General features: G+C 49.0%; 6 protein-coding genes across 19 annotated transcripts; 3 read left to right on the top strand and 3 right to left on the bottom strand.

Moving 5' to 3' along the window:
• LOC125951508 (protein Mo25) lies at positions 1-7,344 on the top strand. Of its 9 annotated transcripts, none has more exons than XM_049680460.1 (7): positions 1-22; positions 2,258-2,638; positions 4,059-4,175; positions 4,245-4,387; positions 4,494-4,827; positions 4,915-5,019; positions 5,129-7,344. In XM_049680460.1, exons 2-7 carry the CDS (start codon positions 2,510-2,512, stop codon positions 5,321-5,323), a joined length of 1,023 nt encoding a protein of 340 aa, XP_049536417.1. In that variant the 5' UTR covers positions 1-22; positions 2,258-2,509; the 3' UTR covers positions 5,324-7,344. The 9 variants fall into 9 exon arrangements, with proteins under 9 accessions (XP_049536417.1, XP_049536344.1, XP_049536361.1 ...); XM_049680387.1 differs by lacking the exon at positions 1-22 and adding an exon at positions 153-257; XM_049680404.1 differs by lacking the exon at positions 1-22 and adding an exon at positions 176-248.
• Positions 7,345-7,413: 69 nt separating this feature from the next.
• Positions 7,414-9,995, bottom strand: LOC125951470 (uncharacterized). Of its 3 annotated transcripts, none has more exons than XM_049680347.1 (4): positions 9,745-9,995; positions 8,218-9,683; positions 7,752-8,094; positions 7,414-7,673 (listed from the first exon to the last, which is right to left on the bottom strand). In XM_049680347.1, the coding sequence occupies exons 2-4, from the start codon at positions 9,534-9,536 to the stop codon at positions 7,527-7,529; spliced, it is 1,809 nt and encodes a 602-aa protein (XP_049536304.1). In that variant the 5' UTR covers positions 9,537-9,683; positions 9,745-9,995; the 3' UTR covers positions 7,414-7,526. The 3 variants fall into 3 exon arrangements, with proteins under 3 accessions (XP_049536304.1, XP_049536313.1, XP_049536296.1); XM_049680356.1 differs by having other exon boundaries at positions 9,762-9,995; XM_049680339.1 differs by having other exon boundaries at positions 9,769-9,995.
• A 202-nt stretch (positions 9,996-10,197) lies between these two features.
• LOC125951492 (Golgi to ER traffic protein 4 homolog) lies at positions 10,198-12,415 on the top strand. Of its 2 annotated transcripts, none has more exons than XM_049680367.1 (3): positions 10,198-10,355; positions 10,479-10,869; positions 10,958-12,408. In XM_049680367.1, exons 2-3 carry the CDS (start codon positions 10,498-10,500, stop codon positions 11,615-11,617), a joined length of 1,032 nt encoding a protein of 343 aa, XP_049536324.1. In that variant the 5' UTR covers positions 10,198-10,355; positions 10,479-10,497; the 3' UTR covers positions 11,618-12,408. The 2 variants fall into 2 exon arrangements, with proteins under 2 accessions (XP_049536324.1, XP_049536332.1); XM_049680375.1 differs by having other exon boundaries at positions 10,199-10,355; positions 10,461-10,869; positions 10,958-12,415.
• A 121-nt stretch (positions 12,416-12,536) lies between these two features.
• LOC125951452 (neutral and basic amino acid transport protein rBAT) lies at positions 12,537-16,508 on the bottom strand. Of its 3 annotated transcripts, none has more exons than XM_049680318.1 (6): positions 16,358-16,508; positions 15,654-15,901; positions 15,107-15,459; positions 13,544-14,485; positions 13,015-13,167; positions 12,537-12,929 (listed from the first exon to the last, which is right to left on the bottom strand). In XM_049680318.1, the coding sequence occupies exons 1-6, from the start codon at positions 16,491-16,493 to the stop codon at positions 12,854-12,856; spliced, it is 1,908 nt and encodes a 635-aa protein (XP_049536275.1). In that variant the 5' UTR covers positions 16,494-16,508; the 3' UTR covers positions 12,537-12,853. The 3 variants fall into 3 exon arrangements, with proteins under 3 accessions (XP_049536275.1, XP_049536266.1, XP_049536283.1); XM_049680309.1 differs by having other exon boundaries at positions 12,538-12,929; positions 16,349-16,508; XM_049680326.1 differs by having other exon boundaries at positions 12,538-12,929; positions 15,654-15,941; positions 16,349-16,446.
• Positions 16,509-16,815: 307 nt separating this feature from the next.
• Positions 16,816-17,833, top strand: LOC125951556 (protein dj-1beta-like). Its single transcript, XM_049680483.1, has 3 exons — positions 16,816-16,916; positions 16,978-17,098; positions 17,184-17,833. Exons 2-3 carry the CDS (start codon positions 16,988-16,990, stop codon positions 17,727-17,729), a joined length of 657 nt encoding a protein of 218 aa, XP_049536440.1. The 5' UTR covers positions 16,816-16,916; positions 16,978-16,987; the 3' UTR covers positions 17,730-17,833.
• An 89-nt stretch (positions 17,834-17,922) lies between these two features.
• On the bottom strand, positions 17,923-20,849 carry LOC125951544 (CD9 antigen-like). Its single transcript, XM_049680471.1, has 5 exons — positions 20,438-20,849; positions 20,122-20,316; positions 19,885-20,058; positions 19,579-19,794; positions 17,923-19,060 (listed from the first exon to the last, which is right to left on the bottom strand). Exons 1-5 carry the CDS (start codon positions 20,501-20,503, stop codon positions 18,908-18,910), a joined length of 804 nt encoding a protein of 267 aa, XP_049536428.1. The 5' UTR covers positions 20,504-20,849; the 3' UTR covers positions 17,923-18,907.
• Positions 20,850-20,867: the final 18 nt, after the last annotated feature.

Genomic DNA, 20,867 nt, shown 5'->3' with positions numbered 1-20,867 from the left:
CGGACGTATATTGCTAAAGATGGTATGAGGGCCCTGTGTGTGCGACGAGTGTGCCTTTGTTGTGTGCGTGTTGTGTGCTACTGTTGTTCAAATTCGACTGCTGTCTCCTTCTCTCCCTCTGCCCCTTTCTCCTTCCTTGCGTTCTGTCTAACAACCTGCCAGCCTGCTGATATTTCATTGGACAGCTCGGACGAACGCAAGGAAAACGTCAGCGAAGCAGATAGTAGGCGCAGGCCGCGATTTGGCTCGTGAGTCCGGTTAGTGAAGGTTACGCGATTGTAACAACCGTTGTGTGTGCGTGTTCTTGCTCATCGCGACGTGCGTGAGTGCGTGCATGCGTGCTTGAGGAGGAAAAGAAGGAAAATCCTCGAACGTGCAAAGTATACCATGTGGCCAACTAAAGACCAACAGCGCAGCCTGCCAGGCCTGCTGCGTCCCTCTCTGGCGCTCGTGTACGCCCGTATCCCGCCGTTTGCTTGCTCGCACACACGCACACACTCCCGAGGCTGGCTGCTGGCGCTCTCTCTCTCTCTCTCTCTCTCTCTATAGTGTGTTTACACAATAGGGTTGCCTTTGAAGAGGCGAAGTGGTGGAAATTAGAAAGATTTTCGAATGTGAAAAACAGTAAGAAGACGAAACAACAAAACTGATCGATGACGGAAAGACAGCTGCGAGCGCACACACCAGCACCCCGGGTAACGCGCCGGACGGAGGAGGAGCCGATTTTGCACCGGATTGAGCAACTGATACACGACGGTTCCTGCTTTTCCGCGGAACTTGGTGATGTGTGAGACGCTATTGTTGTTGTTTTTTGTTGTTGTGTTGCTATTGGTTGAATACCAGTGACACACTTCCTCGCCACATCCTTCTGCATCGTAGTGTTGTTTTTGTTGTTGTTATTCGTTGAGACTCACTGGTGTGTTTGTGTGTATGTGTGTTCAGGTGCAAAGAACGGTGAATGCAGTCATGTCGTTATCGTCGTCGTCGTCGTCCCCGTCCCTGTATGCAAACGGTATGCAATGTGTCCGCCTAATCTTTAAGCGGCCAGTTTTCTGGATCTGCTCTACAAAGTGGCCATACTCTCTGCCAATAAGGTCGTCATTCGCTCATCTGTGACACTGCATGCGGGCGAGGACACCTACCCCCCCTCCCCTCATAGGAAGTTGGCTGCCCCCTTGCCGATTCGTCGTCGCGCTGCTTTTCAAAGATGAAGACGACGACGACCATCCGCCATCCATCATGTAATCCTGTGTTGTTATTGTGATGCGATGGCATCGGTGGGCAGGGAGGGTGGGCGAGAGCTGTTGCTGCTGCTGCTGGTGGCAGCAAACAGCAGCAGCAACAACAACAACAACAACAACAACAACAACGCCCTACGGAAGGAAAGTGCAGAAAAAAACAGTGTGGAACAGAGAAAGAGAGCGAAGAGAGTGGCGATGCAGGTGCCATCCACGGCATTATATCTATCTATATATAAATTTATACATGTATATGCCACGTGCTGTAGTGTCCACAGTACAGATCGCGTAGCGCTGGTATGATTGTTGTTGCTACGTACGAGTGCAACTGCCACTAACCTTGGCCTTCGGCACAGTACAGATGTATCGCTCATCAGTGTGTGTGTGTGTGTGTGTACACAAACACACATATGGCGAGAACAAGTCTTCCATCCGGGCTTCGAGCTCTCTCGATCTGCAGCAGATGCCACAAGTGATGGAGACGCGAATTCCGTGGTCGCGCGCGAGCACTAGTTGTGCGCCGCGTGTAAAAGTGCACGCGGCTCCTTCCCCCGTGCCGCGTTTTGCCGCGAGCGGACCACCAACAGCTGGAACAATTTGTTCAAGGCGCCCGATGCGCCCGACTGTTGATGCGCTGCTGTTGTGGGGGTGTGTGTGTGTGTCCGTTGCATCGAGAAGCGCATACGTATACACATGATCAAACCGCCAGCCGCGTGTATGTGTGCTGCTGCTGCTGCTGCTGCACCGATGACGGTTGGACAGCGAGAGAGAGGGCGCGAAGAGCGAATTGGTTGCATTTCTCTTTCTTTCTGTGTTGTGAGCCCAGTGAGTGAAGTGCGCACCGGGACCACCGGGATCCCTCTAGCATATTTCCACCTGCTGCCCCTTCCCCTTTGAAAGCCGGCTTTCAGAGCACACAACCGTTCAGACCAGGACAACACACCCCGGCCCGACCGTCAATCATTATCCCTCTAACCACGAATAAGATCGTTTAACTATTTTCTGCTTTCATTCGCCAGTGCTCATCTAGGTGTTCCGACAGGTTCCGACGAGTTATCATCCGGTTGATCGGTGCCAACTGTTAGTGCGTGTTTTTGTGCGAGATTCATATCCACGGGGACAGTGGAAAAGTGCGGCAAACACAGTAAAGAAAAATCAACAGAAGTTAAACTTTACTCCGGACAATTTGCTGACGGCACAGGAGGAGGCAGAAAGAGTAGTGACAACACGGACGCGACCAACTGAACCATCAACCCCAGCACAAACACACGATGCCGCTGTTCGGGAAATCACAGAAGAGCCCGCAGGAGTTGGTGAAAGCTCTCAAAGAGGCGGTAGCCTCGCTGGAGCGAGGCGACAAGAAGGCAGAGAAAGCACAGGAGGATGTTAGCAAGAATCTGGTAAGAGTCAACGCGCAAGGCGCAAAGATCGAATGAAACATGAACCACGAACCACGCGAAGCTCTGGCGGTGTAGCAGCACAGCTGCCGCCAGTGTTCCGGACTAGATACTCCGGTCGGGTGCGGGCGCTGTCTATGCGCCCACCCCCCCTACCCCGGGCATTGGATTTCACCGCTTTTCCAATTAGCTTTTCAACGCTCAACTGCCCCTCCTCTCCCCTTTCCGCACTCCCACACAACACACAGCACAGGTCGATCCGTGTACGATCAGTGTGCGCTCACCTACTTCGAGATCGCTCTCTCAGATCTGCTAATTGGATTGTAACTTGGTGAGCTCAAGAAAAGACCACCTTCGCCCCTAGCGGTCTGCTGCTACCCCATGGGCTTAAACAATGTTTTCATCATCATTTTGGTTTTTTTGCGGAACAGCCCCGAGTTCAGCTATCAGTAGTTCAGAGGCATACCGCTATCAGAAGAGCTACCAAGTCAGATGATAACTGATTGATCTTCATTGGAACACACCCCCTTGCCCTACTGCCTTATTGGACTATACAATTTTCCCCTAGCCGCAGTATCAGCAGATGCTGCAGGTGCTGGTACCATACCAGATCCTCTCGTCACTTGCAACACTTGCAACAGCATTGCAAGAGTGCGATCGTCGCGGCCCTAAACCTGCGTGAGCGTGCTTCTTCATGTTGTGTGCGCGTGTTTTTCCCTTTAGACACGCCGGGCCAGGTCAGGTCAGGTCTCTCGTTCGAATCGCATCATGACTCATTTACCTCCCTCTCTCTCTCTCTCTCTCTCTCTCTCTCTCTCTCTCTCTCTCTCTCTCTCTCTCTCTCTCTCTCTCTCTCTCTCTCTCTCTCTCTCTCTTTCTCCCTCTCCCTCTCACTCTCTCTCTCTCTCTCTCTCTGGATGTCTGGATTGTTGTTTTTGTTCTCGCCAAACAGTCGAGCACCAGATACTAGCGCAAATAACACTTGCGGCAAGCTACTGCCTGCTAGCCATCCATCCCCTCCCAGGTCTGTCCGCCACTAGTGCTAACCGTCGTCCTTTATTTTGCTGTTCGATGATGCATGGTGTACCAGGATGCAAAAAGGGGGTGGGGGCGGGGGGTGGGTGGGTCTGGCTTCTTTCTTGCCATACCAATACTGCACGGCATGAGTCATCGGTGCGCGCAAATGTCTCGCACCGAAGCATCGCAGGCAGCCGACCGCCACCGCCTGGCGCTGCATTCGATGGAGAGGAAGAATCTTCCAATCTTCTTCCCTCAGTCCAAGCATTTTCGGGGGCATCTCACACCAATGAAGAAGAGTCATCTTACAATACCAGTCTAGAGCTTGTAGGACCTGGCCATCAGTCTAATCGCGTATCGCATGTACTAATACTATACCGTGGGTTTTGTTTTTGTTTTTATAAAGGTGCTCATCAAAAATATGCTGTACGGAACATCGGACGCGGAACCACAGACCGAGATCGTCGTGTCGCAGCTCGCACACGAACTCTACAGCACAAATCTGCTCCTGCTGCTAATACAGGTAATAAAGAAATACCCTCCCTCCTGGAAGTTATATTACTATAGTAACGATCCTTGAATTCCGTTGCAGAACCTAAACCGCATTGACTTCGAGGGTAAGAAGGATGTGGCACAGATCTTCAATAACGTGCTGCGGCGACAAATCGGTACCCGCTCGCCGACTGTCGAGTACATCTGCACAAAGCCCGAGATTCTGTTCACACTAATGGCTGGGTAAGCGTACCAGGAAGAGCGAGGAGCGGGGAGATGCTTGATGCAGATGCTTGGAGAGATGGAAGAGCTGTAAAACTCATGCGTTACTCTTTCCCTTTTTTCAAAGCTACGAGCATCAGGAGATTGCGCTCAACTGTGGTACAATGCTGCGCGAGTGCGCTCGCTACGAGGCGCTCGCCAAGATCATGCTGCACTCGGACGAGTTTTTCAACTTTTTCCGCTACGTCGAGGTTTCCACGTTCGACATCGCATCCGACGCATTCTCGACGTTCAAGGAGTTGCTAACCCGCCATAAGATTCTATGCGCTGAGTTTCTCGAGCAAAACTACGATAAAGTGTTCACACACTACGAGCATCTGCTCAACTCGGAGAACTACGTGACCAGACGCCAGAGCCTCAAGCTGCTCGGGGAGCTGCTCCTAGATCGACACAACTTCACGGTAAGCTCCATTAACTATCCCCTGTTGTGGCATATTCGGTTGACCACCTCGCTTTCCGCTTACTCTTTCTTCTGGTTCCCGTGCTAGGTGATGACAAAGTACATCTCGAACCCGGACAATCTGAAACTCATGATGAACATGCTGAAGGAAAAATCTCGCAACATTCAGTTCGAAGCGTTTCACGTGTTCAAGGTACGTTTTGGGCGGCCTATGATTGGGCACAGCGCAAGCCACACACAACCGTGTCTCGCCAGTCATTTTCCCTTTACTCTACTGTTGTTTTTTGTTCTTTTCTTCGTAGGTTTTCGTAGCCAATCCGAATAAACCGAAACCAATTCTTGACATTCTGCTGCGCAATCAGGAGAAACTGGTCGATTTCCTCACCCGGTTCCACACCGACCGCTCTGAGGATGAGCAGTTTAATGACGAAAAAGCTTACCTGATCAAACAGATCAAGGAGCTGAAGCCGCTGACGAGCGGGGGCGGGGACCAATAAGAGGTTAACATTTGTTGGTCGTATCAGCCTTTGTCACCATCTAACGACCCATCACACCTCTCCCCCCCCCCCCCCCCAACGATAGTAGTCCGCGTCGGCCCCCGCTGCTTACCATTCTCAGCGCCATGCGGCAGGTGACAGTTAACGATATCGGTAACGAAGAACGCAACACCTTTGGCCTGTAGAGATCTGGCGGGCGGTGTCGCAAGCTCCTCCTGTGCATTATCCTCTCCGGTGTAACCGTTATAGCTTAATTGGAGCCGCGTGCAACAACACACTGTAGTAACAGCAAAGAATGTTAGGATTAGTTGATTATAGCAATATCTTTTGCCTAAGACGCTGTATTCTCGCATATTGCAAATTCCACATTTCCTTCGCTACCATCTTCACCATCACCATTTGGCGGAGGTTACTGGTATGGTGGTAACACTCCAGATAACCTTCAAGTGTCCTGTTTGCGTGTTTGGCTTAGGCAGATGGGGCAATGAATAGATTAATCTGCGTGTGTGGCAGCCTCCCATGCTTCATACTTACCATCATCCTCGAGGAAGACCTCCCCAACAAACAACAGCATGATAAAAAAAATGGTTAAAAAGAGTGAACTCTAGCAAAAAGCGGTTACGGGTCGCTCTAACTACAATTTCGAATTAAAAAGGAGGAACCATAATGGAAGAAAATTATAATATGTTATAAATATAGATTGATACTTGTTCGATCGAAGTTAGGAACGTTGTGAAAGGTCACGACGAATTATAGACGACGCGAAAAAGAAACATAGAAAATGCAGGTAGAATACACGAAGAAAGGGTAGAGAGAGCGAAGGCAACCGAAAGGAAGCGAGGGAAAGCGGAGTAAAAGGAAGAGAGAGTCGCAGAGGGAAAAGAAATGGAAGGTTTGAAAATAGGGAAACGGATAGATTGAACTCGAAGGGTGATGCTGCACACAATGTTTCTCTCGATATCGCGGAACAGGTGGATCGTCTCCATTAAAAAAGCAGCTAAGCTGTTTTTTTATTACATGCAGACGATTTTTCCCGAAACTCGCGACAAATGTGTGCAGCCCTGAGCACCTTAAGCTGGATTTATAATTCAAAACGCGTATGAAAATTACCTTATCACATTACATATTCAACAACCTTGCAGCAGCCTGCTTGGAAGATTATTCAATAATATATATTTGCGTTATCAGTCCCCTCTCCCCCTTCTTCAACACAAAGACACATTCACACACACACACACATACACACACACACAAACACACACACAAACACACTCACACATACAAACACACACACAAACACACTCACACGTACAAACACACACACACACACACACACACACTTCGAAACCTTTCTTGACAGGCACTTTTTTTACATTCGCATAAACAGCAGGAGCAAATGACTTATATATGCAGGGAGACAAACAGGCCCATTTGGCGAGTGCCTGTTAGTTTAAAGCAACAGCAAATACTTTGGTCCACATCAGCGCTGCCGCACACCTCTGCTGGTGTATTTATTTATTGAAAAAGAAGTATTTAACATCCCTGTCATAATTAGAGCGGTCATCGGTCGTCGTCACCCCTTCCTTCTTTATACCACTACTAATCCTTATGTGATGTCTGCGTTACAAAAAGCATGATAGTTAGGGAGACGACGACGAAGAAGTGGTAATCTACCAGAGTTCCTGTACGGCTCCGATCGAATCGGGTCCATCGGGTACTCCAGGATGATGTTTTCGCGTCCGACTTATGGCCCCAAGCCGGTAAATGAATTACAATGACTAGCGAGGCGATTTTGCAAATGAATGAAATGGACAAATTAGAGGTTTTGGATGATTGGTTGTTGGAAGAGTAGGAAAAACTTGTAACAAAAAAAGAAGGAAAACGATTGCTAGCGCGTGATATTGAGCGATACACTACATCAAACGTGGAGCAACGCAAATGAAATTATTTCGAGAAATAAAAACCAACAACAAAAGCGAAACAAGAACTTGGTAGAAACGCACATTGGAGCAACAATGGTAGTGGTTGTATGCTTGGGAATGCTCTCTCATGCTATAGCAGCAAATATAGACAGACAAACCGAGCACGAGTCAGTTGAAAACAGCAGGGAACAATTGTATTTATCATCTGTGGTATGGTAATATAGCTTTCACGTAGAATCACACTGGCCTTGCGCCTCGCTCCCAACTTTGGCTCGCATCGCTCAAAACCGGTCATCACAGAAAAAGGGAAACACCTGCTCCAGCTGGGCCCGCGTCCGACAAGACAGCACCTCCGGTAGCACCACCGCGAACAGGCTATTCAGGTAGACCTGTAACCGCTGGCGCCGTTGCTCGACGAAGTCCACGTTCTATGGAATACATCAGTTATCAGCACGTCAGAGATATAGCGATATAGATTTAGTGATCGAAGATTATAGCACACTCACCATATTGCCGAGCTTTTTTTTCGGTGGAAAATCGAGCGTCTTGGCAGTGGGGTAATCCCGCTGGAGGCGCTTATGCAGTCGGTAGAACTCATTGTAGCGTCTGTAGAGACACCAGCTGCTGCTGCTGCTGCTGCTGTTGGTGCTTTCTATCCGGATGCCTTGGCCGACATCGGCGGTTGTAATCGCACCACCTCCCGCCGGACTGATTCGAATCTCGTACACGTGAAAGGGTCTCCGCGCGCGGCCCGAACTAGTCCGCTGGATCGCTTTCGGAATGGCAAAGCTAAAATACGCCATCGTGTGTCGATTCGCACTGGTGACCATACGAAGCCGATGATTTTCTCTATACCGTGGAAACCGGAAACGTAAAGAGAAAGAGATAGAGAGATAGAGAAGAACAACATGTTAGCTTTAATGTCGCGTATAACAGGCGCAGGGAAAGTAAAATACTGAGTGATGCTCTTACAGGCTCAACTCGGCAACGCGCGATTCAAGCAGATGGCAGCGCTCCTCGAGCTCGCTAGTGTGTTGCCTTAGTCGCTCGTAGTTTTCTGCACTACCCATTCGATACGAAACGGTAGCGGCGAGTGTCGTGGCCAAATCACTCACGCCAGCCAGCGGCAGGTCATCCGCTTTCGATGCATCCTCCACGGTCAGGCCACAGGAAGCATAGTTTGGTACATGTTCTGGAATGCCTGTCTCTAACCGATCGCAAGAGGGCACGCGATGTGCGGTGTTCTGCTCAATTGCGACCAATGCTTGCTCGACGGATAAGATGGGCTCTTCGCTTTGCTGTAAGCTAGTGCGCTTCGATTGACCGGGTGATCTCTCGATCGGAGGGTTATCGGCGGTGCGAGTGTTATCTGTGGTATTGGTAGTGGAAGCGGAGCTAACGGTAGATTCGGTTAGAGAAGAGCAACTATCGTCAGTGGTGATATTGCTGCTGCCGCAAAAGATTGCCTCTCGTGTTTCCGCTGCCAACGTCCGCGGCATACCCAAGGGGCCCCTCTCCGAGGGCGATGGGCTCGCGCTGTCCATGATGACACGCTCGATTGCATTGATCTTGCGTACCGGGCCGGCGGGACGGCGGGTCGCAATGATCGGTTCCCTTCGCTCCTCACTGCCACTGCTACCTCCGTCCCCGCTGTGCACCACATTCAGCTCCGGTACGTCGAAGGCGATGGCGAATAGTATAGTGCCCAGGCCGGCGGCCACGTTCGGCAGCAGATGTTGCACTTCGGCGTTCCGTAGCAAAGCCCACGGTTCGTAGTACTCTGTCAGCAGCTGCTCATCGCTCAACCACATCAGCACGTACCGCTCGAGAGCCCGTTCGTTCAGGATGGCACGCAGCAGAGCCCGCCCCTTACCAAACGCTGACCACACGTGCCGCAGCGTGCTGAAACGCTCCCGCTCGTGGTTGGTTAGGTGGCGGTAGGCAAAGTCCCAGAAGACGGCCCCGTCGGTAGCGGCCGCCCCACTACCGGACGACAGGGCCACCAGCTCGCCGACTACGTTTTGTAGCATGCCCGACACGCTACCCTGCTTCAGCCCGTGCGCAAGTAAACCCTCCCAGGCTTCGCACAGCAGCCGAATGCGCGGATCCTGCTCAGTCGCGAGCTCCGTCTTGCCACCGTAGTGTCGCTGGCAGTCGCGCACCGCGACCAACAACTCACCGATCAGTACCTTTCGCATCTGCTCCGCTTCGTACCCGCTGCTGGTCATACCGAGGCTGATACCGATCACGGACTCCAACGTCAGTGAGCTGAAGGTGCTCATACCCACCATGATCTTCGCAATCCCCTTCGCAGACCCCTGGGGCAGTCCTCGTGCGAAGTACAATCAAGCGTAGTCAGTCAGCTTGTCGGGTCCGGATCACCTCGCTTGATCACTCTCGAGACTGGCCCAGCTGCAGAAGCGTTGGCCTTGAGCACACTGCAATTGATAGGATGATGGAATCAGTCAGGGCTGCACCTCTTAGGCCACCTTTGTCTACCCATGCCAAAAACCAACACTCTACCGTCTCCAATCACTATATGCATTCCAAACCACGCATCCTGTCGGGTAGGACGAGCACTGTTTGTTCTTCCTTATCGCTAGAAACCCGATAAAAAAGGGTCACAGCCAACACTGTTTCGTTTGTATGCGCTCGTGTGGTCCGCAGGATGAGTAATTGCCAGGGCCAGCGATGTTTGTTTTCGTTCCTCGCGACACCATTTATTCGCGCTCGCCAAGAAAACCCCCGCCAATAGCTATTGACACATGCACACCAACACATATTGTTTTTGTGCTGAAGGCCAAAGAAAGGGGCGTTAATAATGTGTGTGTGTGTTGTGTAAGGGAATAATGTGTTCTCATAACGTTGTACGTAAACTTTGGAAACCTTCGCAACACGCACTGTTGGCGCGTTAGCTGTTTTCACAGGAGCTACTGTTGATGATCTGCTTTTGATGTGCCACAGGGTGTCTGATTTTCGCTCCGCTTGACAGCGATCCGAGTGTTATCAAAAGTGTGTGTGGTCGGCACCTTCGCCAGCTAGTCATCATCGAGAATATTCGTGTACAGAATTTATTTTATTTTGTTTGATACGAAAATACCGCACGGAAGGTAGGTTATCTGAGCGAATTGCAGCGATCCATGGGCCAGGGTGGACAAATTTCCCGGGGCCCGCACGTTGCACTTCCGCATCAGATGCATATCGATTTAATTTAGCTTTGTTTCATGTTGCAGAAGGTAGTAGACAGAGACCATGGCTTCCGCGGACAAAGACACTACAGAGAAACCCATTCAACATGCACGCGGTGTTTCCCGCGTACTGCAAAAGCTACGAACGTCGATGGAGGCAAAGAATTTCTACGAAGCCCACCAGATGTACCGGACGCTCTACTTTCGCTACAGCGCACAGGCAAAGTACGACGAGCTGCTGGAGCTGTTGTACAGTGGTGCAGTTACGATGCTCGACCACCTGCAGTACGGTAGCGGCGCCGATCTCGGGCTGCTCATCATTCAAACACTCGAATCAGCCGAAACGACGAACCTTCCGGCCGAGGAGTGGATGAAGCGGCTGGGCGAGCTGATAGGAAAGATCAAACCGTGCGTCAACGAGCGCGAAACAGTTTTGGTAGGAAACGACTTGACTCACTAGTTGTCCGATTGTGTTCCATTGGTTTAATTCCCTCTTCCTCTTGTGCTCTCTTATCTCCAAACAGGAGAAAGCTATTAAATGGAGTGGTACGGTGGCACAATCACCGATGGGCCACCCGCTGATGCATAAGCTGATCGCACAAATCATGTACAACGAGAACAACCTTCCTCAGGCGCGTTACCATTATCCACTGTCGAGGGATGGTTTTAGCTGTGCGTTCTTGTTGATCGAGCTAAGCCAGGCGAAAGGGTACGCCGGTGAGGTAGACCTGTTCGTCGCTCAGATGGTGCTACAGCTGCTCTGCCTAAAGGAACTGACAGTGGCCACGGAAACCTTTGCTACCTACATCAAATTTCATCCCCGCGTAGCATGCACCGATCCACCGTTCGCGCGTCCCCTGCTGAACTTTCTCTTCTTTTTGCTGCAAGCGATCGAACAGGAGGGCCGAAAGTATGCGATGTTTCGCGCGCTGTGCGATCTGTACAAGCCCGCGCTCGAACGGGATCCGTCGTACGACAAGTATTTGCGAAAGATCGGTGTGATGTTTTTCGGGGCTAGCCAGCCAGAACAGTCGCGTTCCTATGCGTTTGGCGATTTGCTAAACCAGTTCATTCAAGATCTCAGCGCAGATTATGAGGATGACCCGACCAACGGCGAGGGAGGTGGTGGCCGGGCCGATACTGAAATCGAACTAGGTAGCAGCATGCATGGTGATGTAGATTAAACAGGCTAGGAAAGGGATCTTCAAACTGATAGTCAAGCAAATTTGGAAAGGTAATCTAGGGCCCTATTGCGAGTGTATCGTCTTGAAAACGAGACTGCTGTACTACTGCTGAAAAAACTTAGCAGTCTTGTTTAGCTCTTATGAATGAACTTGTGATTTTTTATAGTCTGATTTACTACATTTTTTTACATTTTTACAGTCTGATTTAAAACAAATACTAATACTACCAAATTAATCACCGACACCACCAAAAACCAACATTTCGCTTCAAAGGCAACTACGACCAAAACGAAAAAATATACCATTTTCAGTCTCGTTTACAAGACTTTAAATTGAAGAGCTAAACAAGACTGTTAAGTTTTTTCAGCAGTAGTACAGCAGTCTCGCTTGCAAGACAAGACATTCGCAATAGGGCCCATACGGTAATATCTAGTTAGTAAGGTATTCTGTGAAATCAATGCCAAAAAGAAAACTATTGCTAATGTTAATTCCCTTGCATTACCTTGCGCGAAGTAATCGTTTAATTCGCACTAGGAAATACAAGGGAATTAACATTAGAACTTCAGTTTTTTTTTACAATGGCACAGAGTATCTGAATATTTTGGATATTTTATTGTTTCGTTAGTTAATTGATAGGACGGATGAAATAAAATATTATTTGAGTTTGCTGACCACGGTCATTAGCTTGATTTGTCTTGCAACCTGTCCTGTACTATGTGCTTATTTAACACAGAAAATAAAACGGATTTCCAAGTATTAACTTAAACATTTCATCAGGTTGGTCTGAAAGCGCCACTGACACGCGCACTTCAATATCGTGTAATAACAATACCGCATTTGGTTTTTTTTATTGAACTAAGCAACACACTCTCACATGGAAGTGGTGGAGCCAATTCAACTAGAATATATTTGTTATAAATAAATACAAAGGTGGTGTGAGATGCTTGTAATAAATGATTTTTTATTCCGATCTCGACATCACTTTCCTAATACGCACCCAATACGCAGTGCCTGCAGAATGGCAAATCCGTCTTGACCGCAATGGAAAATCGTAAATCGATCACGAGAATAACGCATAGAAAGAGAAAGCGAAAATTTGTAGAACAATGTGCGTACATCGGAGATTTCTCCGATTTTTCTGCATTAATCATTATACATAGAATTTATGAGCGATGTTCAATATGTTATAGATTCAATTTGTGCTCTGCATGTACCGCGCCCGTTGACATACCGTGTCTACTTGGCTGGCACATACGTGGCGATGATGGCCGACTTGGGCGACAGGGGCACAGCATTCGCTGGCACCTTTGTCCTGTAGAATAGAGAAAATGATAATAAGTATAATCATTAGCAACTGTTACCGAACGTTGAAGAGATGCAAAGTGTGCGCTACTCACTTGATGGCTACGTCTGGAACGGCGTAATTGTTGCTGGTCAGCACGACTGTCAGCTCAGCACCGATACCGGCGATGCCACTGAAATCGGCCACCTTTTCTTGATTCGGATCGAGGTTGAGCGCTACAAAGTATCCCGGATTGCCAGGCTTAAGCCTAGATTGGGCAACGAAGAGAAAAATAATGCACAGTCTTACAAAATGGTCGATACTCCGTCGGCGGTACCTTGTAGGTATTTCAATTTGAGTATAGGTTAATAGGCAAAAACCACTTACATATATCTACATCAATGATCGCAGATTAAGTTGATTAGTAGCGTATTATTTACATAATCAATACATACACGCACACACAAACGGAATGGAGTGTAAAGAGAGTAGTAAGAATGATATATGATGGTATTAGTAGGTAGCAGTAATTAGCGTAACCAACCCCAGGTAAATTAATGAGGGGAAAGAAAATAAGCGACAGCATTATAGCACCACCCCCTCACACACACATCATCATCATCATCATGATCATCATCACCTACCGTATGTACGCAATAGCACCAGCGGACGTATCGTTGTACACAGCAAACTTGCCGTGCTGGAACGAAGGCGAAGCGCGGAACTTTTCCAGCGTTTCAATTGTATCCTTCGATATGTTATTGGCCGTCAGCACATCCAGGGCGAACAGCGGGACACCCGGCAGGAGGAAGTTAAAGATCGTGTACTCCGATGCACCGAGATACTGCAGGGAGGCGTTGTTATAGCGCAGTTGCAACCACGGATTGCAACGGCAGGTGTCGTTGATCGCATTATACGTGTTCGCGATGTCGTTGCGCAGCTTCGTTGCGTTCGTGTTGTTCGCCTCCCGTAGGTCGTACTCGATGTTACCGTAGAGCGGTATGTCGATCGGCATGGTGCCGTTGAATGCGAACACGTCCGGACGCAGGATGTCCTCAGTGACCGAGAGGAACCCATTCTCCTGCAGCTCTCCATGGACGACGCTGGAGAGCTCGTTAAACAGTTCACCCAAACCCTGCTGGTAGCTCGTTTTCTTGTGCGTCCAGAAACCGTAGTCGACCATCGTCAGTGTTTTGTTCGCTTCGGGACTCGGCATGGCTTCTTCGTTGCCGCTATTGCTGATAATGAAGTGCTTTGCGTTCGATAGGCGCACCCCGCGGAACCCGTACACGATCAGACTTTTCAGCACGTCCTTCAGTTTCTCCTTGGCGATCGTTTCGTTCAGCTGCAGATCGAATCGCTTCGGGCCAAACTGGGACAGGATGGCATGGGTACTCGTGACGTTTTTAAAGGCGCTACCGTTCTCCGTAATTGACAGCCAATTCGGAAGCGTTGCTAGGTCATTCCAGATGAAGGCTTTGGATGCTGGATCGTTCGGTCCCTTCTCCAGCGCCAACTTGTAAAGTGGATCGTCTGCTGTTACAAAGTTGGGAGTGATGTCAATGACCACTTCAATCTTTTTGGGCCTATGGTGAATAACGAAAAGGGAAGAGAAAACAAGGGTCGATTGAGTCAAACAGGGGTCGATTGATTGATTTTCGTACCACAGGAATGTTTGCCTTAGGTACATCGGCAAACGGCGTGCCAAGTGATCGCAACGGAAATGGATTTATCAGCCTCAGACCTCCCCCCTCCCTTTTTTTGTTGGTCAAAGCAATGACCCCCTTTTGTAAAAGCCGTTGTCGCGCACCGAAGTCATTCTTGGTAAGCTATCTTTTTAAAAGAAACATTGGCCTTTAGACCGTTTCATTTCGACACATTCATTCTTGGAAGACATAACTCGGACACAGCAGGAGCAATCGCCCGCGCACTTGTGACCGAAACGGAAGCAGTTCATTTAGCTCAGAGCGGTTTGTGCGAAGGCTTGCGAAGGAACGATGCTTAAGATTAGCAGCCGACGTGTGCTCTGGGCGTGGAGAATGCTGTTCCTGTGCTCAAATTGAAGGTCATTTCAATTTGTTGCTGGGAGTGCTGGGCGGAGAATTTTTGCTGTGTGGGGATCGCCGTAGTGGCTGCTGCTGCGAGTACAACTTCTACACGCTATGGACTTGGATCACACTGTTAATCATGCAGTGTATTACACTTACCGGAAGGTGGCGATCAGTTTCTCTAGCTTTTCCTTCACCGGGGCCGAATGGATGAAGTACGTTTCGTCGGCCGGCAAACGGTACACCACTCCTTTCGCTCCGAATTGCGCAATCGTTTCGACCTGCGACTCGTATTGCGTTTCATCGATCTCGATCAGCGGCCCTTGCTGCCACCAGGTGAGCGGTACCGGAGCGGGACACTTGTCGGCAACGTAGATGATGTAGAATGAACCGAGCAGCATCGCTAACCAGAGACCCCAGAACAGGACGAACAGCAGCCATCGGAGACGCACCCAGAACGGGTCGTTGGCATACTTCATCAGCTCCTCCTTGGTCATGCCAGAGAACGTTTGCTAGAATTGCCGAGGGGGAAACAGACGGAGGTGGAAACGAGTCAGGCACAGTACAGTAGTACCCAGGGTAAACTGACGACTGCCGACTGACGACTGACTTTTAACGAGACTTATTGAGGCATGACTTTACCGTGCTTCTCTCGTTAGGAGGCTTGAAGTGCTAATTGTTAAAAACCATGTAAAAACCTACATACCTGGCTCTCCACCTCCAGGTCGATGCGCGCGTCCCCGTTTGGCGAGGAAATAAATTTCACCTCCACCTCCTTCTGGGCCAGCTTATCCTTCTCGGTAGGTTCCTCGTTACGAGCGACCACGGCGGCCCCGCCGCTCTCGCCACCATTCAGCATCCGTTCGTCCTCGCCCTCCTTGGCACTCGTTCCGTTTTCACGTGGCATCTTGAGGCTTTTATCGCTCACACTGCTGCTGCTCTTGTCTCCGAAGCCTGAGGCGAGCAAGGGGCGCGTGCAACGAGAAAGTATTGGCTGAGGTTGAGGAGGATAAATTTAGGATCGAGGATTGCGTTGACGCACGATTGTCACGTCAAGCCTACTACATGATGACATATGGTTTGCAGGTTTGCTCAGCGACAAGGTCACCATGCGATTGTTTTGGTGGGCAGTGGATGATAAAAGGGAGACACTGTACTTCCATTTAGGCGCTAGGCATGCATTACAAGAGTAGAGAAGCATTAACTTAAAGATTGATTGCAAATGCTGCTTGCCCGCGATGAGGCGTTGTTCCCGCACCCCGTCCCCCTCCCAGCAGGGGGTGCGCACAAACTACGGCCATGCAATAATTCTGAACTAATAGCCAAAAAATGATTTTTTTCTCATGCGGTCCACGAGAAAAATACGCCAGCTATCTAACAATAGTTGAAAAGAAAACCAACCGTTTGTACCGTTGCGATTAATGTCCGCGTCACCAATTTGCTTGTAGCTTTCCTTCGCTCGACTATCCGCTCGTAGCGCCACCGATTGCTGCCTAACTCCTTCGATGTCGAGCTTCTTCGTACTATTTCTGCTGGTTTCATCCATTCCTAGGGGTGACGTCAGTAGGCTGTGCTGGTGGGAGTGTGTTCGCCCTACACGCTGGTTGCTGAACAGAGAGCGCTGCGCAGCAATAGATAGAAATAGAAATAGATAACCTTGTGCGTGCGTATAGCTGTCGCTGGTGCCTCCACGACCGTCCCGACACAATGTGTGCTAGTGTGAGTGCATGAGTAGGACCCGCGTGGAGTGCGTGCTTGAACACGTCATGGCCATCTAGAGCGGCAACGCTTGGTGGTTGCTAGGTGGTGCTTGATGTGGCCAGTTTTTAAACATCTCGTTTCTTATGTTGTGCGCAGTGTGACGTTTGTGTCGTGCTCTAACCGCCGGTTTGACATCTTCTGATCCGACTGCTAGGCAGCCAATATATCGGACGTGCCGGGAGGAAAGCAAATACCAAAGCAGGCGAATGTAATTATAGTAAAATGAAAAAGGCCTTTTTCCTGATGTTTAACGTATTTTTTCGTTTCAGTAACATAGGAATGGCTATGTCGGTGGCAAATAATCTCAAAAAGCGTGCTCTGGCACTGCTGGCAGCTGGGTCCGAGGAAATGGAGCTTGTCGTTGCCGTCGATGTGCTGCGCCGTTGCGATGTGAGGGTCAATTCAATGCAACCCATACGTGAACATGCTTTTAACATCCCCTTTACACAATAATACTTCCTTCCTGCGCTTACAGATTGACGTGACAGTCGCTCTGGTGCAGGACGAAGCGGTGAGCACCAGCAACGAAGAGCTGGTGGCGCGATGTTCCCGTAACGTAAACATCCAAGCGGATGTAACGCTGGCCAAATATCTGCAAGAGAACATTAGCGACGAGGCGAGCCTTCCCGATGCTATCATCCTTCCCGGTGGCCTTGAGGGATCTCGCTTGATGTCGAAAGCAGCGGCGGTCGGTGAGCTGCTGCGCCACTATCAAAGTAGCGCGAAAATTGTGGCTGCTATCTGTGCCGCACCGACCGTGTTTGCCGCACACGGTAATCTGTTCGCGGGCCGCCGATTAACTTCCTACCCGGCCTTCAAGGATTCGCTGAACGGCGCCGGATATGCGTGGCAGGAACCGGAACAATCGCCAAACGGTCGGGTGGTACGCGATGGTAATCTAATCACGAGCATGGGCCCGGCGACATCGTTTGATTTTGCCTTGACGGTAGGTGCGGCCCTGACCAATCAGGAGACAGCGGAAAAGGTAGCAAGCGCAATGCTCTACAAGTGGCCCCATTAAACCGATTAATCTATAACACAGGGCGGTGAGTTATGATATTATTCGAATTCAAGTAATGTAGAAACAATGGTTTAACTGTTATAACAAATAAAGCGGATCCAAAGAATAGGTAGACTTGGTTTGGTGGTTATTTTATTCCAAACTGTTGGCTGACCACGAAAAAATAATAAAAAATAGCAAGAAATTTGGTAACAGATTAATCGACTCTAAAGAACATATTTTGGGCAAAATGCTCATGTTCTATCGTGGATTTATCACGGATTCTACATACAACTACGTAACTTTAAACGTTTCTTGCTGGGTTTCCCAACACTTTCAAGATCACTTGCGGCGTTCTACGTTTGACATCAAAAAAACAAGTCAGGATTGTAGCCCATTTCTCAATTTTTTCGTTGATTTTTTATGAAAATTTTATGTTAGGAGTAGACATATATTTATTTCATCTTTATGCTTTACTGAAAACAAGAAGCTGTTTCTTAAGTCATTTGTCGGTTTGTGTGCATCTTCTTTTTTGCCATTGCAAAGTGCTGTTAGGCTTTATGCTTGGCACCCGCTTGCGACAGTGCCTACAGAGCTACCTCATATGCCAGGCTGTTCTCTGTGAACTGTCCCAAAAGAGAACATTTTTTAGGCATAGATAGATCGGTATCAACTAGATAGCACCTCGCTAAAATACTAAAATAAAAGGGTAAACCTTAATAATAAAAAAATGATATGCGCGTTTCTTTTATGCGATTCACTAAATGCCGTGTAATAGTACTATAAATAATTGGTTTTACAAACTGTCTGGCAGTCCATTTTCCGGTGAGCTTTCAATTGTTTTCTTTTCAATATCGATTATATGCATTCTCATATTTGGCTTTGGCGTGCACCATTCGTTCATTCTACTTAGGAATATGCTGAATGATGTGTTAAAGAATTAAAATAATACGCTTGTATATGGATATGGATGTTAACAAAAAGAGTATATCATTATCCTAATGATTAGTTAAAACAAACACATTGTCATGGCCTTGTTGTTACGTTAGAAAATCTACATCGTAAGATTCGTTAAGTAAATAAGATTCGAATGAGTTGGCTGTAATACATCCGTGGAACCGTTCTTACGCACCGGAGAATAAATGGAGCGTATAAGAATGACCAGGCACGCACGATGGTAGCAGGAAGCTCATATCCGTTCAGTGTTTATAGTTGTCGTTTCGGCGAATTGCACAGCATAGCAGCAGAGACAGGATCAGCGTCAACAGCTCAATGCAAACGATCGCAGCCCCTACGTAGCTGATTGTTTTCATGTTTTTCCGAATCGCGTCGACCAGCTTCTCCATGCAGCCCTGCAGAGGACACGCGAAAGACGCAAACAGCAAAACCCAATATTAATATTTTAATCATTGTTTAAGCTGTAAGTAATTGTGTTTTTCCCAGACTGCCATCGCTTTTATTCTGATTTTGTGCCCGTGCTGAGAAGATCGGTACCGTGGCCAGTGGTAGCCCGAGGAGCATAATTGCCGAATAATTTCAGTCAGGCGGCTCTAATAATAGTGCATGTTATCATATTACCCGGTATTGATGCAGAAGCTCGTTAATCAGGGGTGGGTATTCATTACACACCGGGAGGTGCGCACGACGCGTGAGTCTATTTATAGTCGGCGAGCGGTACATATGTACCGCGGACGACTTCTAGCGTCGCGTCATCTCACACGCTCACCAATAGCTGGGCGTAATGCGTGATATGTGAGGTTCGATTATTTCCCAAACGCTAAGTTCAATTATGTCAAGCAGCTCAAGGCCAGAGGGCGGAATCATGGATGAACGAGCGATTCCCCATATAAATCAGCAAAATTATACTTACATCGGCGAATATGTTGGCCGGTTTGAGTGTAGTCGCATATTCCATTCGGCGGGCAGCCTTGCATTCTTCGGGTGAGATGTACGAGCTACAGCACGTCTCTGGCACGTTGTAGCTTATCGGTAGCTTACCGAGCTCAATGCTGGGTGTCGGTCTTTCCACGTTATTGTAGGCGCTGGACTGCCAATCGTTCGGACCTTCAGCACCGCAACATTGGTACTATTAAGGGGTGAGAAGGTGAGCGATATTCAAGAATTAATGCTAGAAAAAGGAGCGGCAAGAGGGAGGGAGTGTGTATGTCTCACTCACGTGCTTCTGAATAGCGTCCAGTGTAGCGGTACGAGCGGGAATTACACCGTACTGTGTCTGCACCGAATCCTTCACCGCCGAGCGCACCACATCGTCCAGCTTGGTGGAGTTTTGGAAGGCCCAAAATCCGGCGGCCAGTTCCGCTACCAGCACCATGAGCAAGCAGCAGAAGAACTAATGGAATGGAATGTGGAATTAGAGCGCGACAGGAGAACTCCCACATGGCGCCGTGCTTACGGAAGTGAGCATCCATTGTGATTCCTTAAAGGCGCCGCAGCAACCGAGGAAGGCGACCACCAGCATGAGCCCACCGACGGCCAGAAATATGTACAGGCCGATCGTGTAGTGTGTCTCATTCTGCGTCATCGAAATCAGGAACGTCGGGTCGGACAGCATCCAGATGGCAAGCGAGACGATTAGCAAACCGACAACCTGCAATGTCCAGCGGCATGGGTGAGAGGCAGAGTTAGATGTTGGGAGGAAAACAGAATGAGAGGGGAGAGGGGGGGGGGAGTGTCTGCTCATTCGATCAGATGTATCGCAGCGAGCTTACCAGGAACAGCAGGTTCACTAGTACCACCAGGTACTTCACCACCGAGCAGCAACCTTTGATGGCCATTTTGCCCGCTTTCTATCTTCCCGTGCTGATTTTGTTTGATTGGCGCGGTGACGCTGGAAACTGATGGTTGAATCACTTGCGTGCGTGTCGTGGAGTTGAGGAAGATACGAGGGTTTGTGCCGAGAGTTTCGGAGATTGGCGGAGATTGATTGGCGCGATGAGCACGGCGACCAGAGGCCCACTCACGGAACGCGGTTGACGGCGTTTCTTTTTGGCACAAACGGGGTAACCGTATCGCTGGCGGCTGGTTGGTTATATACACCACGGAGTTCCCTTCTAGTTCTTTTAAACCAACTTTTTTGTTTTCTCAGCAACTCCCAGCAGCACGCCTTGATATTGACCCCTTTTTTTTTACAAACCCACA

The sequence above is a fragment of the Anopheles darlingi genome, chromosome X (genome assembly GCF_943734745.1).
Source record: "Anopheles darlingi chromosome X, idAnoDarlMG_H_01, whole genome shotgun sequence".
Classification (NCBI taxonomy): Eukaryota; Metazoa; Arthropoda; class Insecta; order Diptera; family Culicidae; genus Anopheles; species Anopheles darlingi.
The sequence above is the reverse complement of the archived record's forward strand: the minus strand, read 5'-3'. Positions and strand labels throughout refer to the sequence as shown.

Excerpts from the sequence above, each read along its gene's own strand:
- LOC125951508 (XM_049680460.1), top strand. The coding sequence starts at position 2,510 with ATGCCGCTGTTCGGGAAATCACAGAAGAGCCCGCAGGAGTTGGTGAAA. Across the intron at positions 4,828-4,914 it reads TAGATCGACACAACTTCACG|GTGATGACAAAGTACATCTC; the intron begins GTAAGCTCCATT and ends TTCCCGTGCTAG. Across the intron at positions 5,020-5,128 it reads AAGCGTTTCACGTGTTCAAG|GTTTTCGTAGCCAATCCGAA; the intron begins GTACGTTTTGGG and ends TTTTCTTCGTAG.
- LOC125951470 (XM_049680347.1), bottom strand. The coding sequence starts at position 9,536 with ATGGTGGGTATGAGCACCTTCAGCTCACTGACGTTGGAGTCCGTGATC. Across the intron at positions 8,095-8,217 it reads CGCGTTGCCGAGTTGAGCCT|AGAAAATCATCGGCTTCGTA; the intron begins GTAAGAGCATCA and ends TCCACGGTATAG. Across the intron at positions 7,674-7,751 it reads AAAAAAAGCTCGGCAATATG|AACGTGGACTTCGTCGAGCA; the intron begins GTGAGTGTGCTA and ends TGTATTCCATAG.
- LOC125951492 (XM_049680375.1), top strand. The coding sequence starts at position 10,498 with ATGGCTTCCGCGGACAAAGACACTACAGAGAAACCCATTCAACATGCA. Across the intron at positions 10,870-10,957 it reads ACGAGCGCGAAACAGTTTTG|GAGAAAGCTATTAAATGGAG; the intron begins GTAGGAAACGAC and ends ATCTCCAAACAG.
- LOC125951452 (XM_049680309.1), bottom strand. The coding sequence starts at position 16,493 with ATGGATGAAACCAGCAGAAATAGTACGAAGAAGCTCGACATCGAAGGA. Across the intron at positions 15,902-16,348 it reads TAATCGCAACGGTACAAACG|GCTTCGGAGACAAGAGCAGC; the intron begins GTTGGTTTTCTT and ends TGCTCGCCTCAG. Across the intron at positions 15,460-15,653 it reads ACCTGGAGGTGGAGAGCCAG|CAAACGTTCTCTGGCATGAC; the intron begins GTATGTAGGTTT and ends CGGCAATTCTAG.
- LOC125951556 (XM_049680483.1), top strand. The coding sequence starts at position 16,988 with ATGGCTATGTCGGTGGCAAATAATCTCAAAAAGCGTGCTCTGGCACTG. Across the intron at positions 17,099-17,183 it reads ATGTGCTGCGCCGTTGCGAT|ATTGACGTGACAGTCGCTCT; the intron begins GTGAGGGTCAAT and ends CTGCGCTTACAG.
- LOC125951544 (XM_049680471.1), bottom strand. The coding sequence starts at position 20,503 with ATGGCCATCAAAGGTTGCTGCTCGGTGGTGAAGTACCTGGTGGTACTA. Across the intron at positions 20,317-20,437 it reads TAGTGAACCTGCTGTTCCTG|GTTGTCGGTTTGCTAATCGT; the intron begins GTAAGCTCGCTG and ends TGGACATTGCAG. Across the intron at positions 19,061-19,578 it reads CGGCCAACATATTCGCCGAT|GGCTGCATGGAGAAGCTGGT; the intron begins GTAAGTATAATT and ends TGTCCTCTGCAG.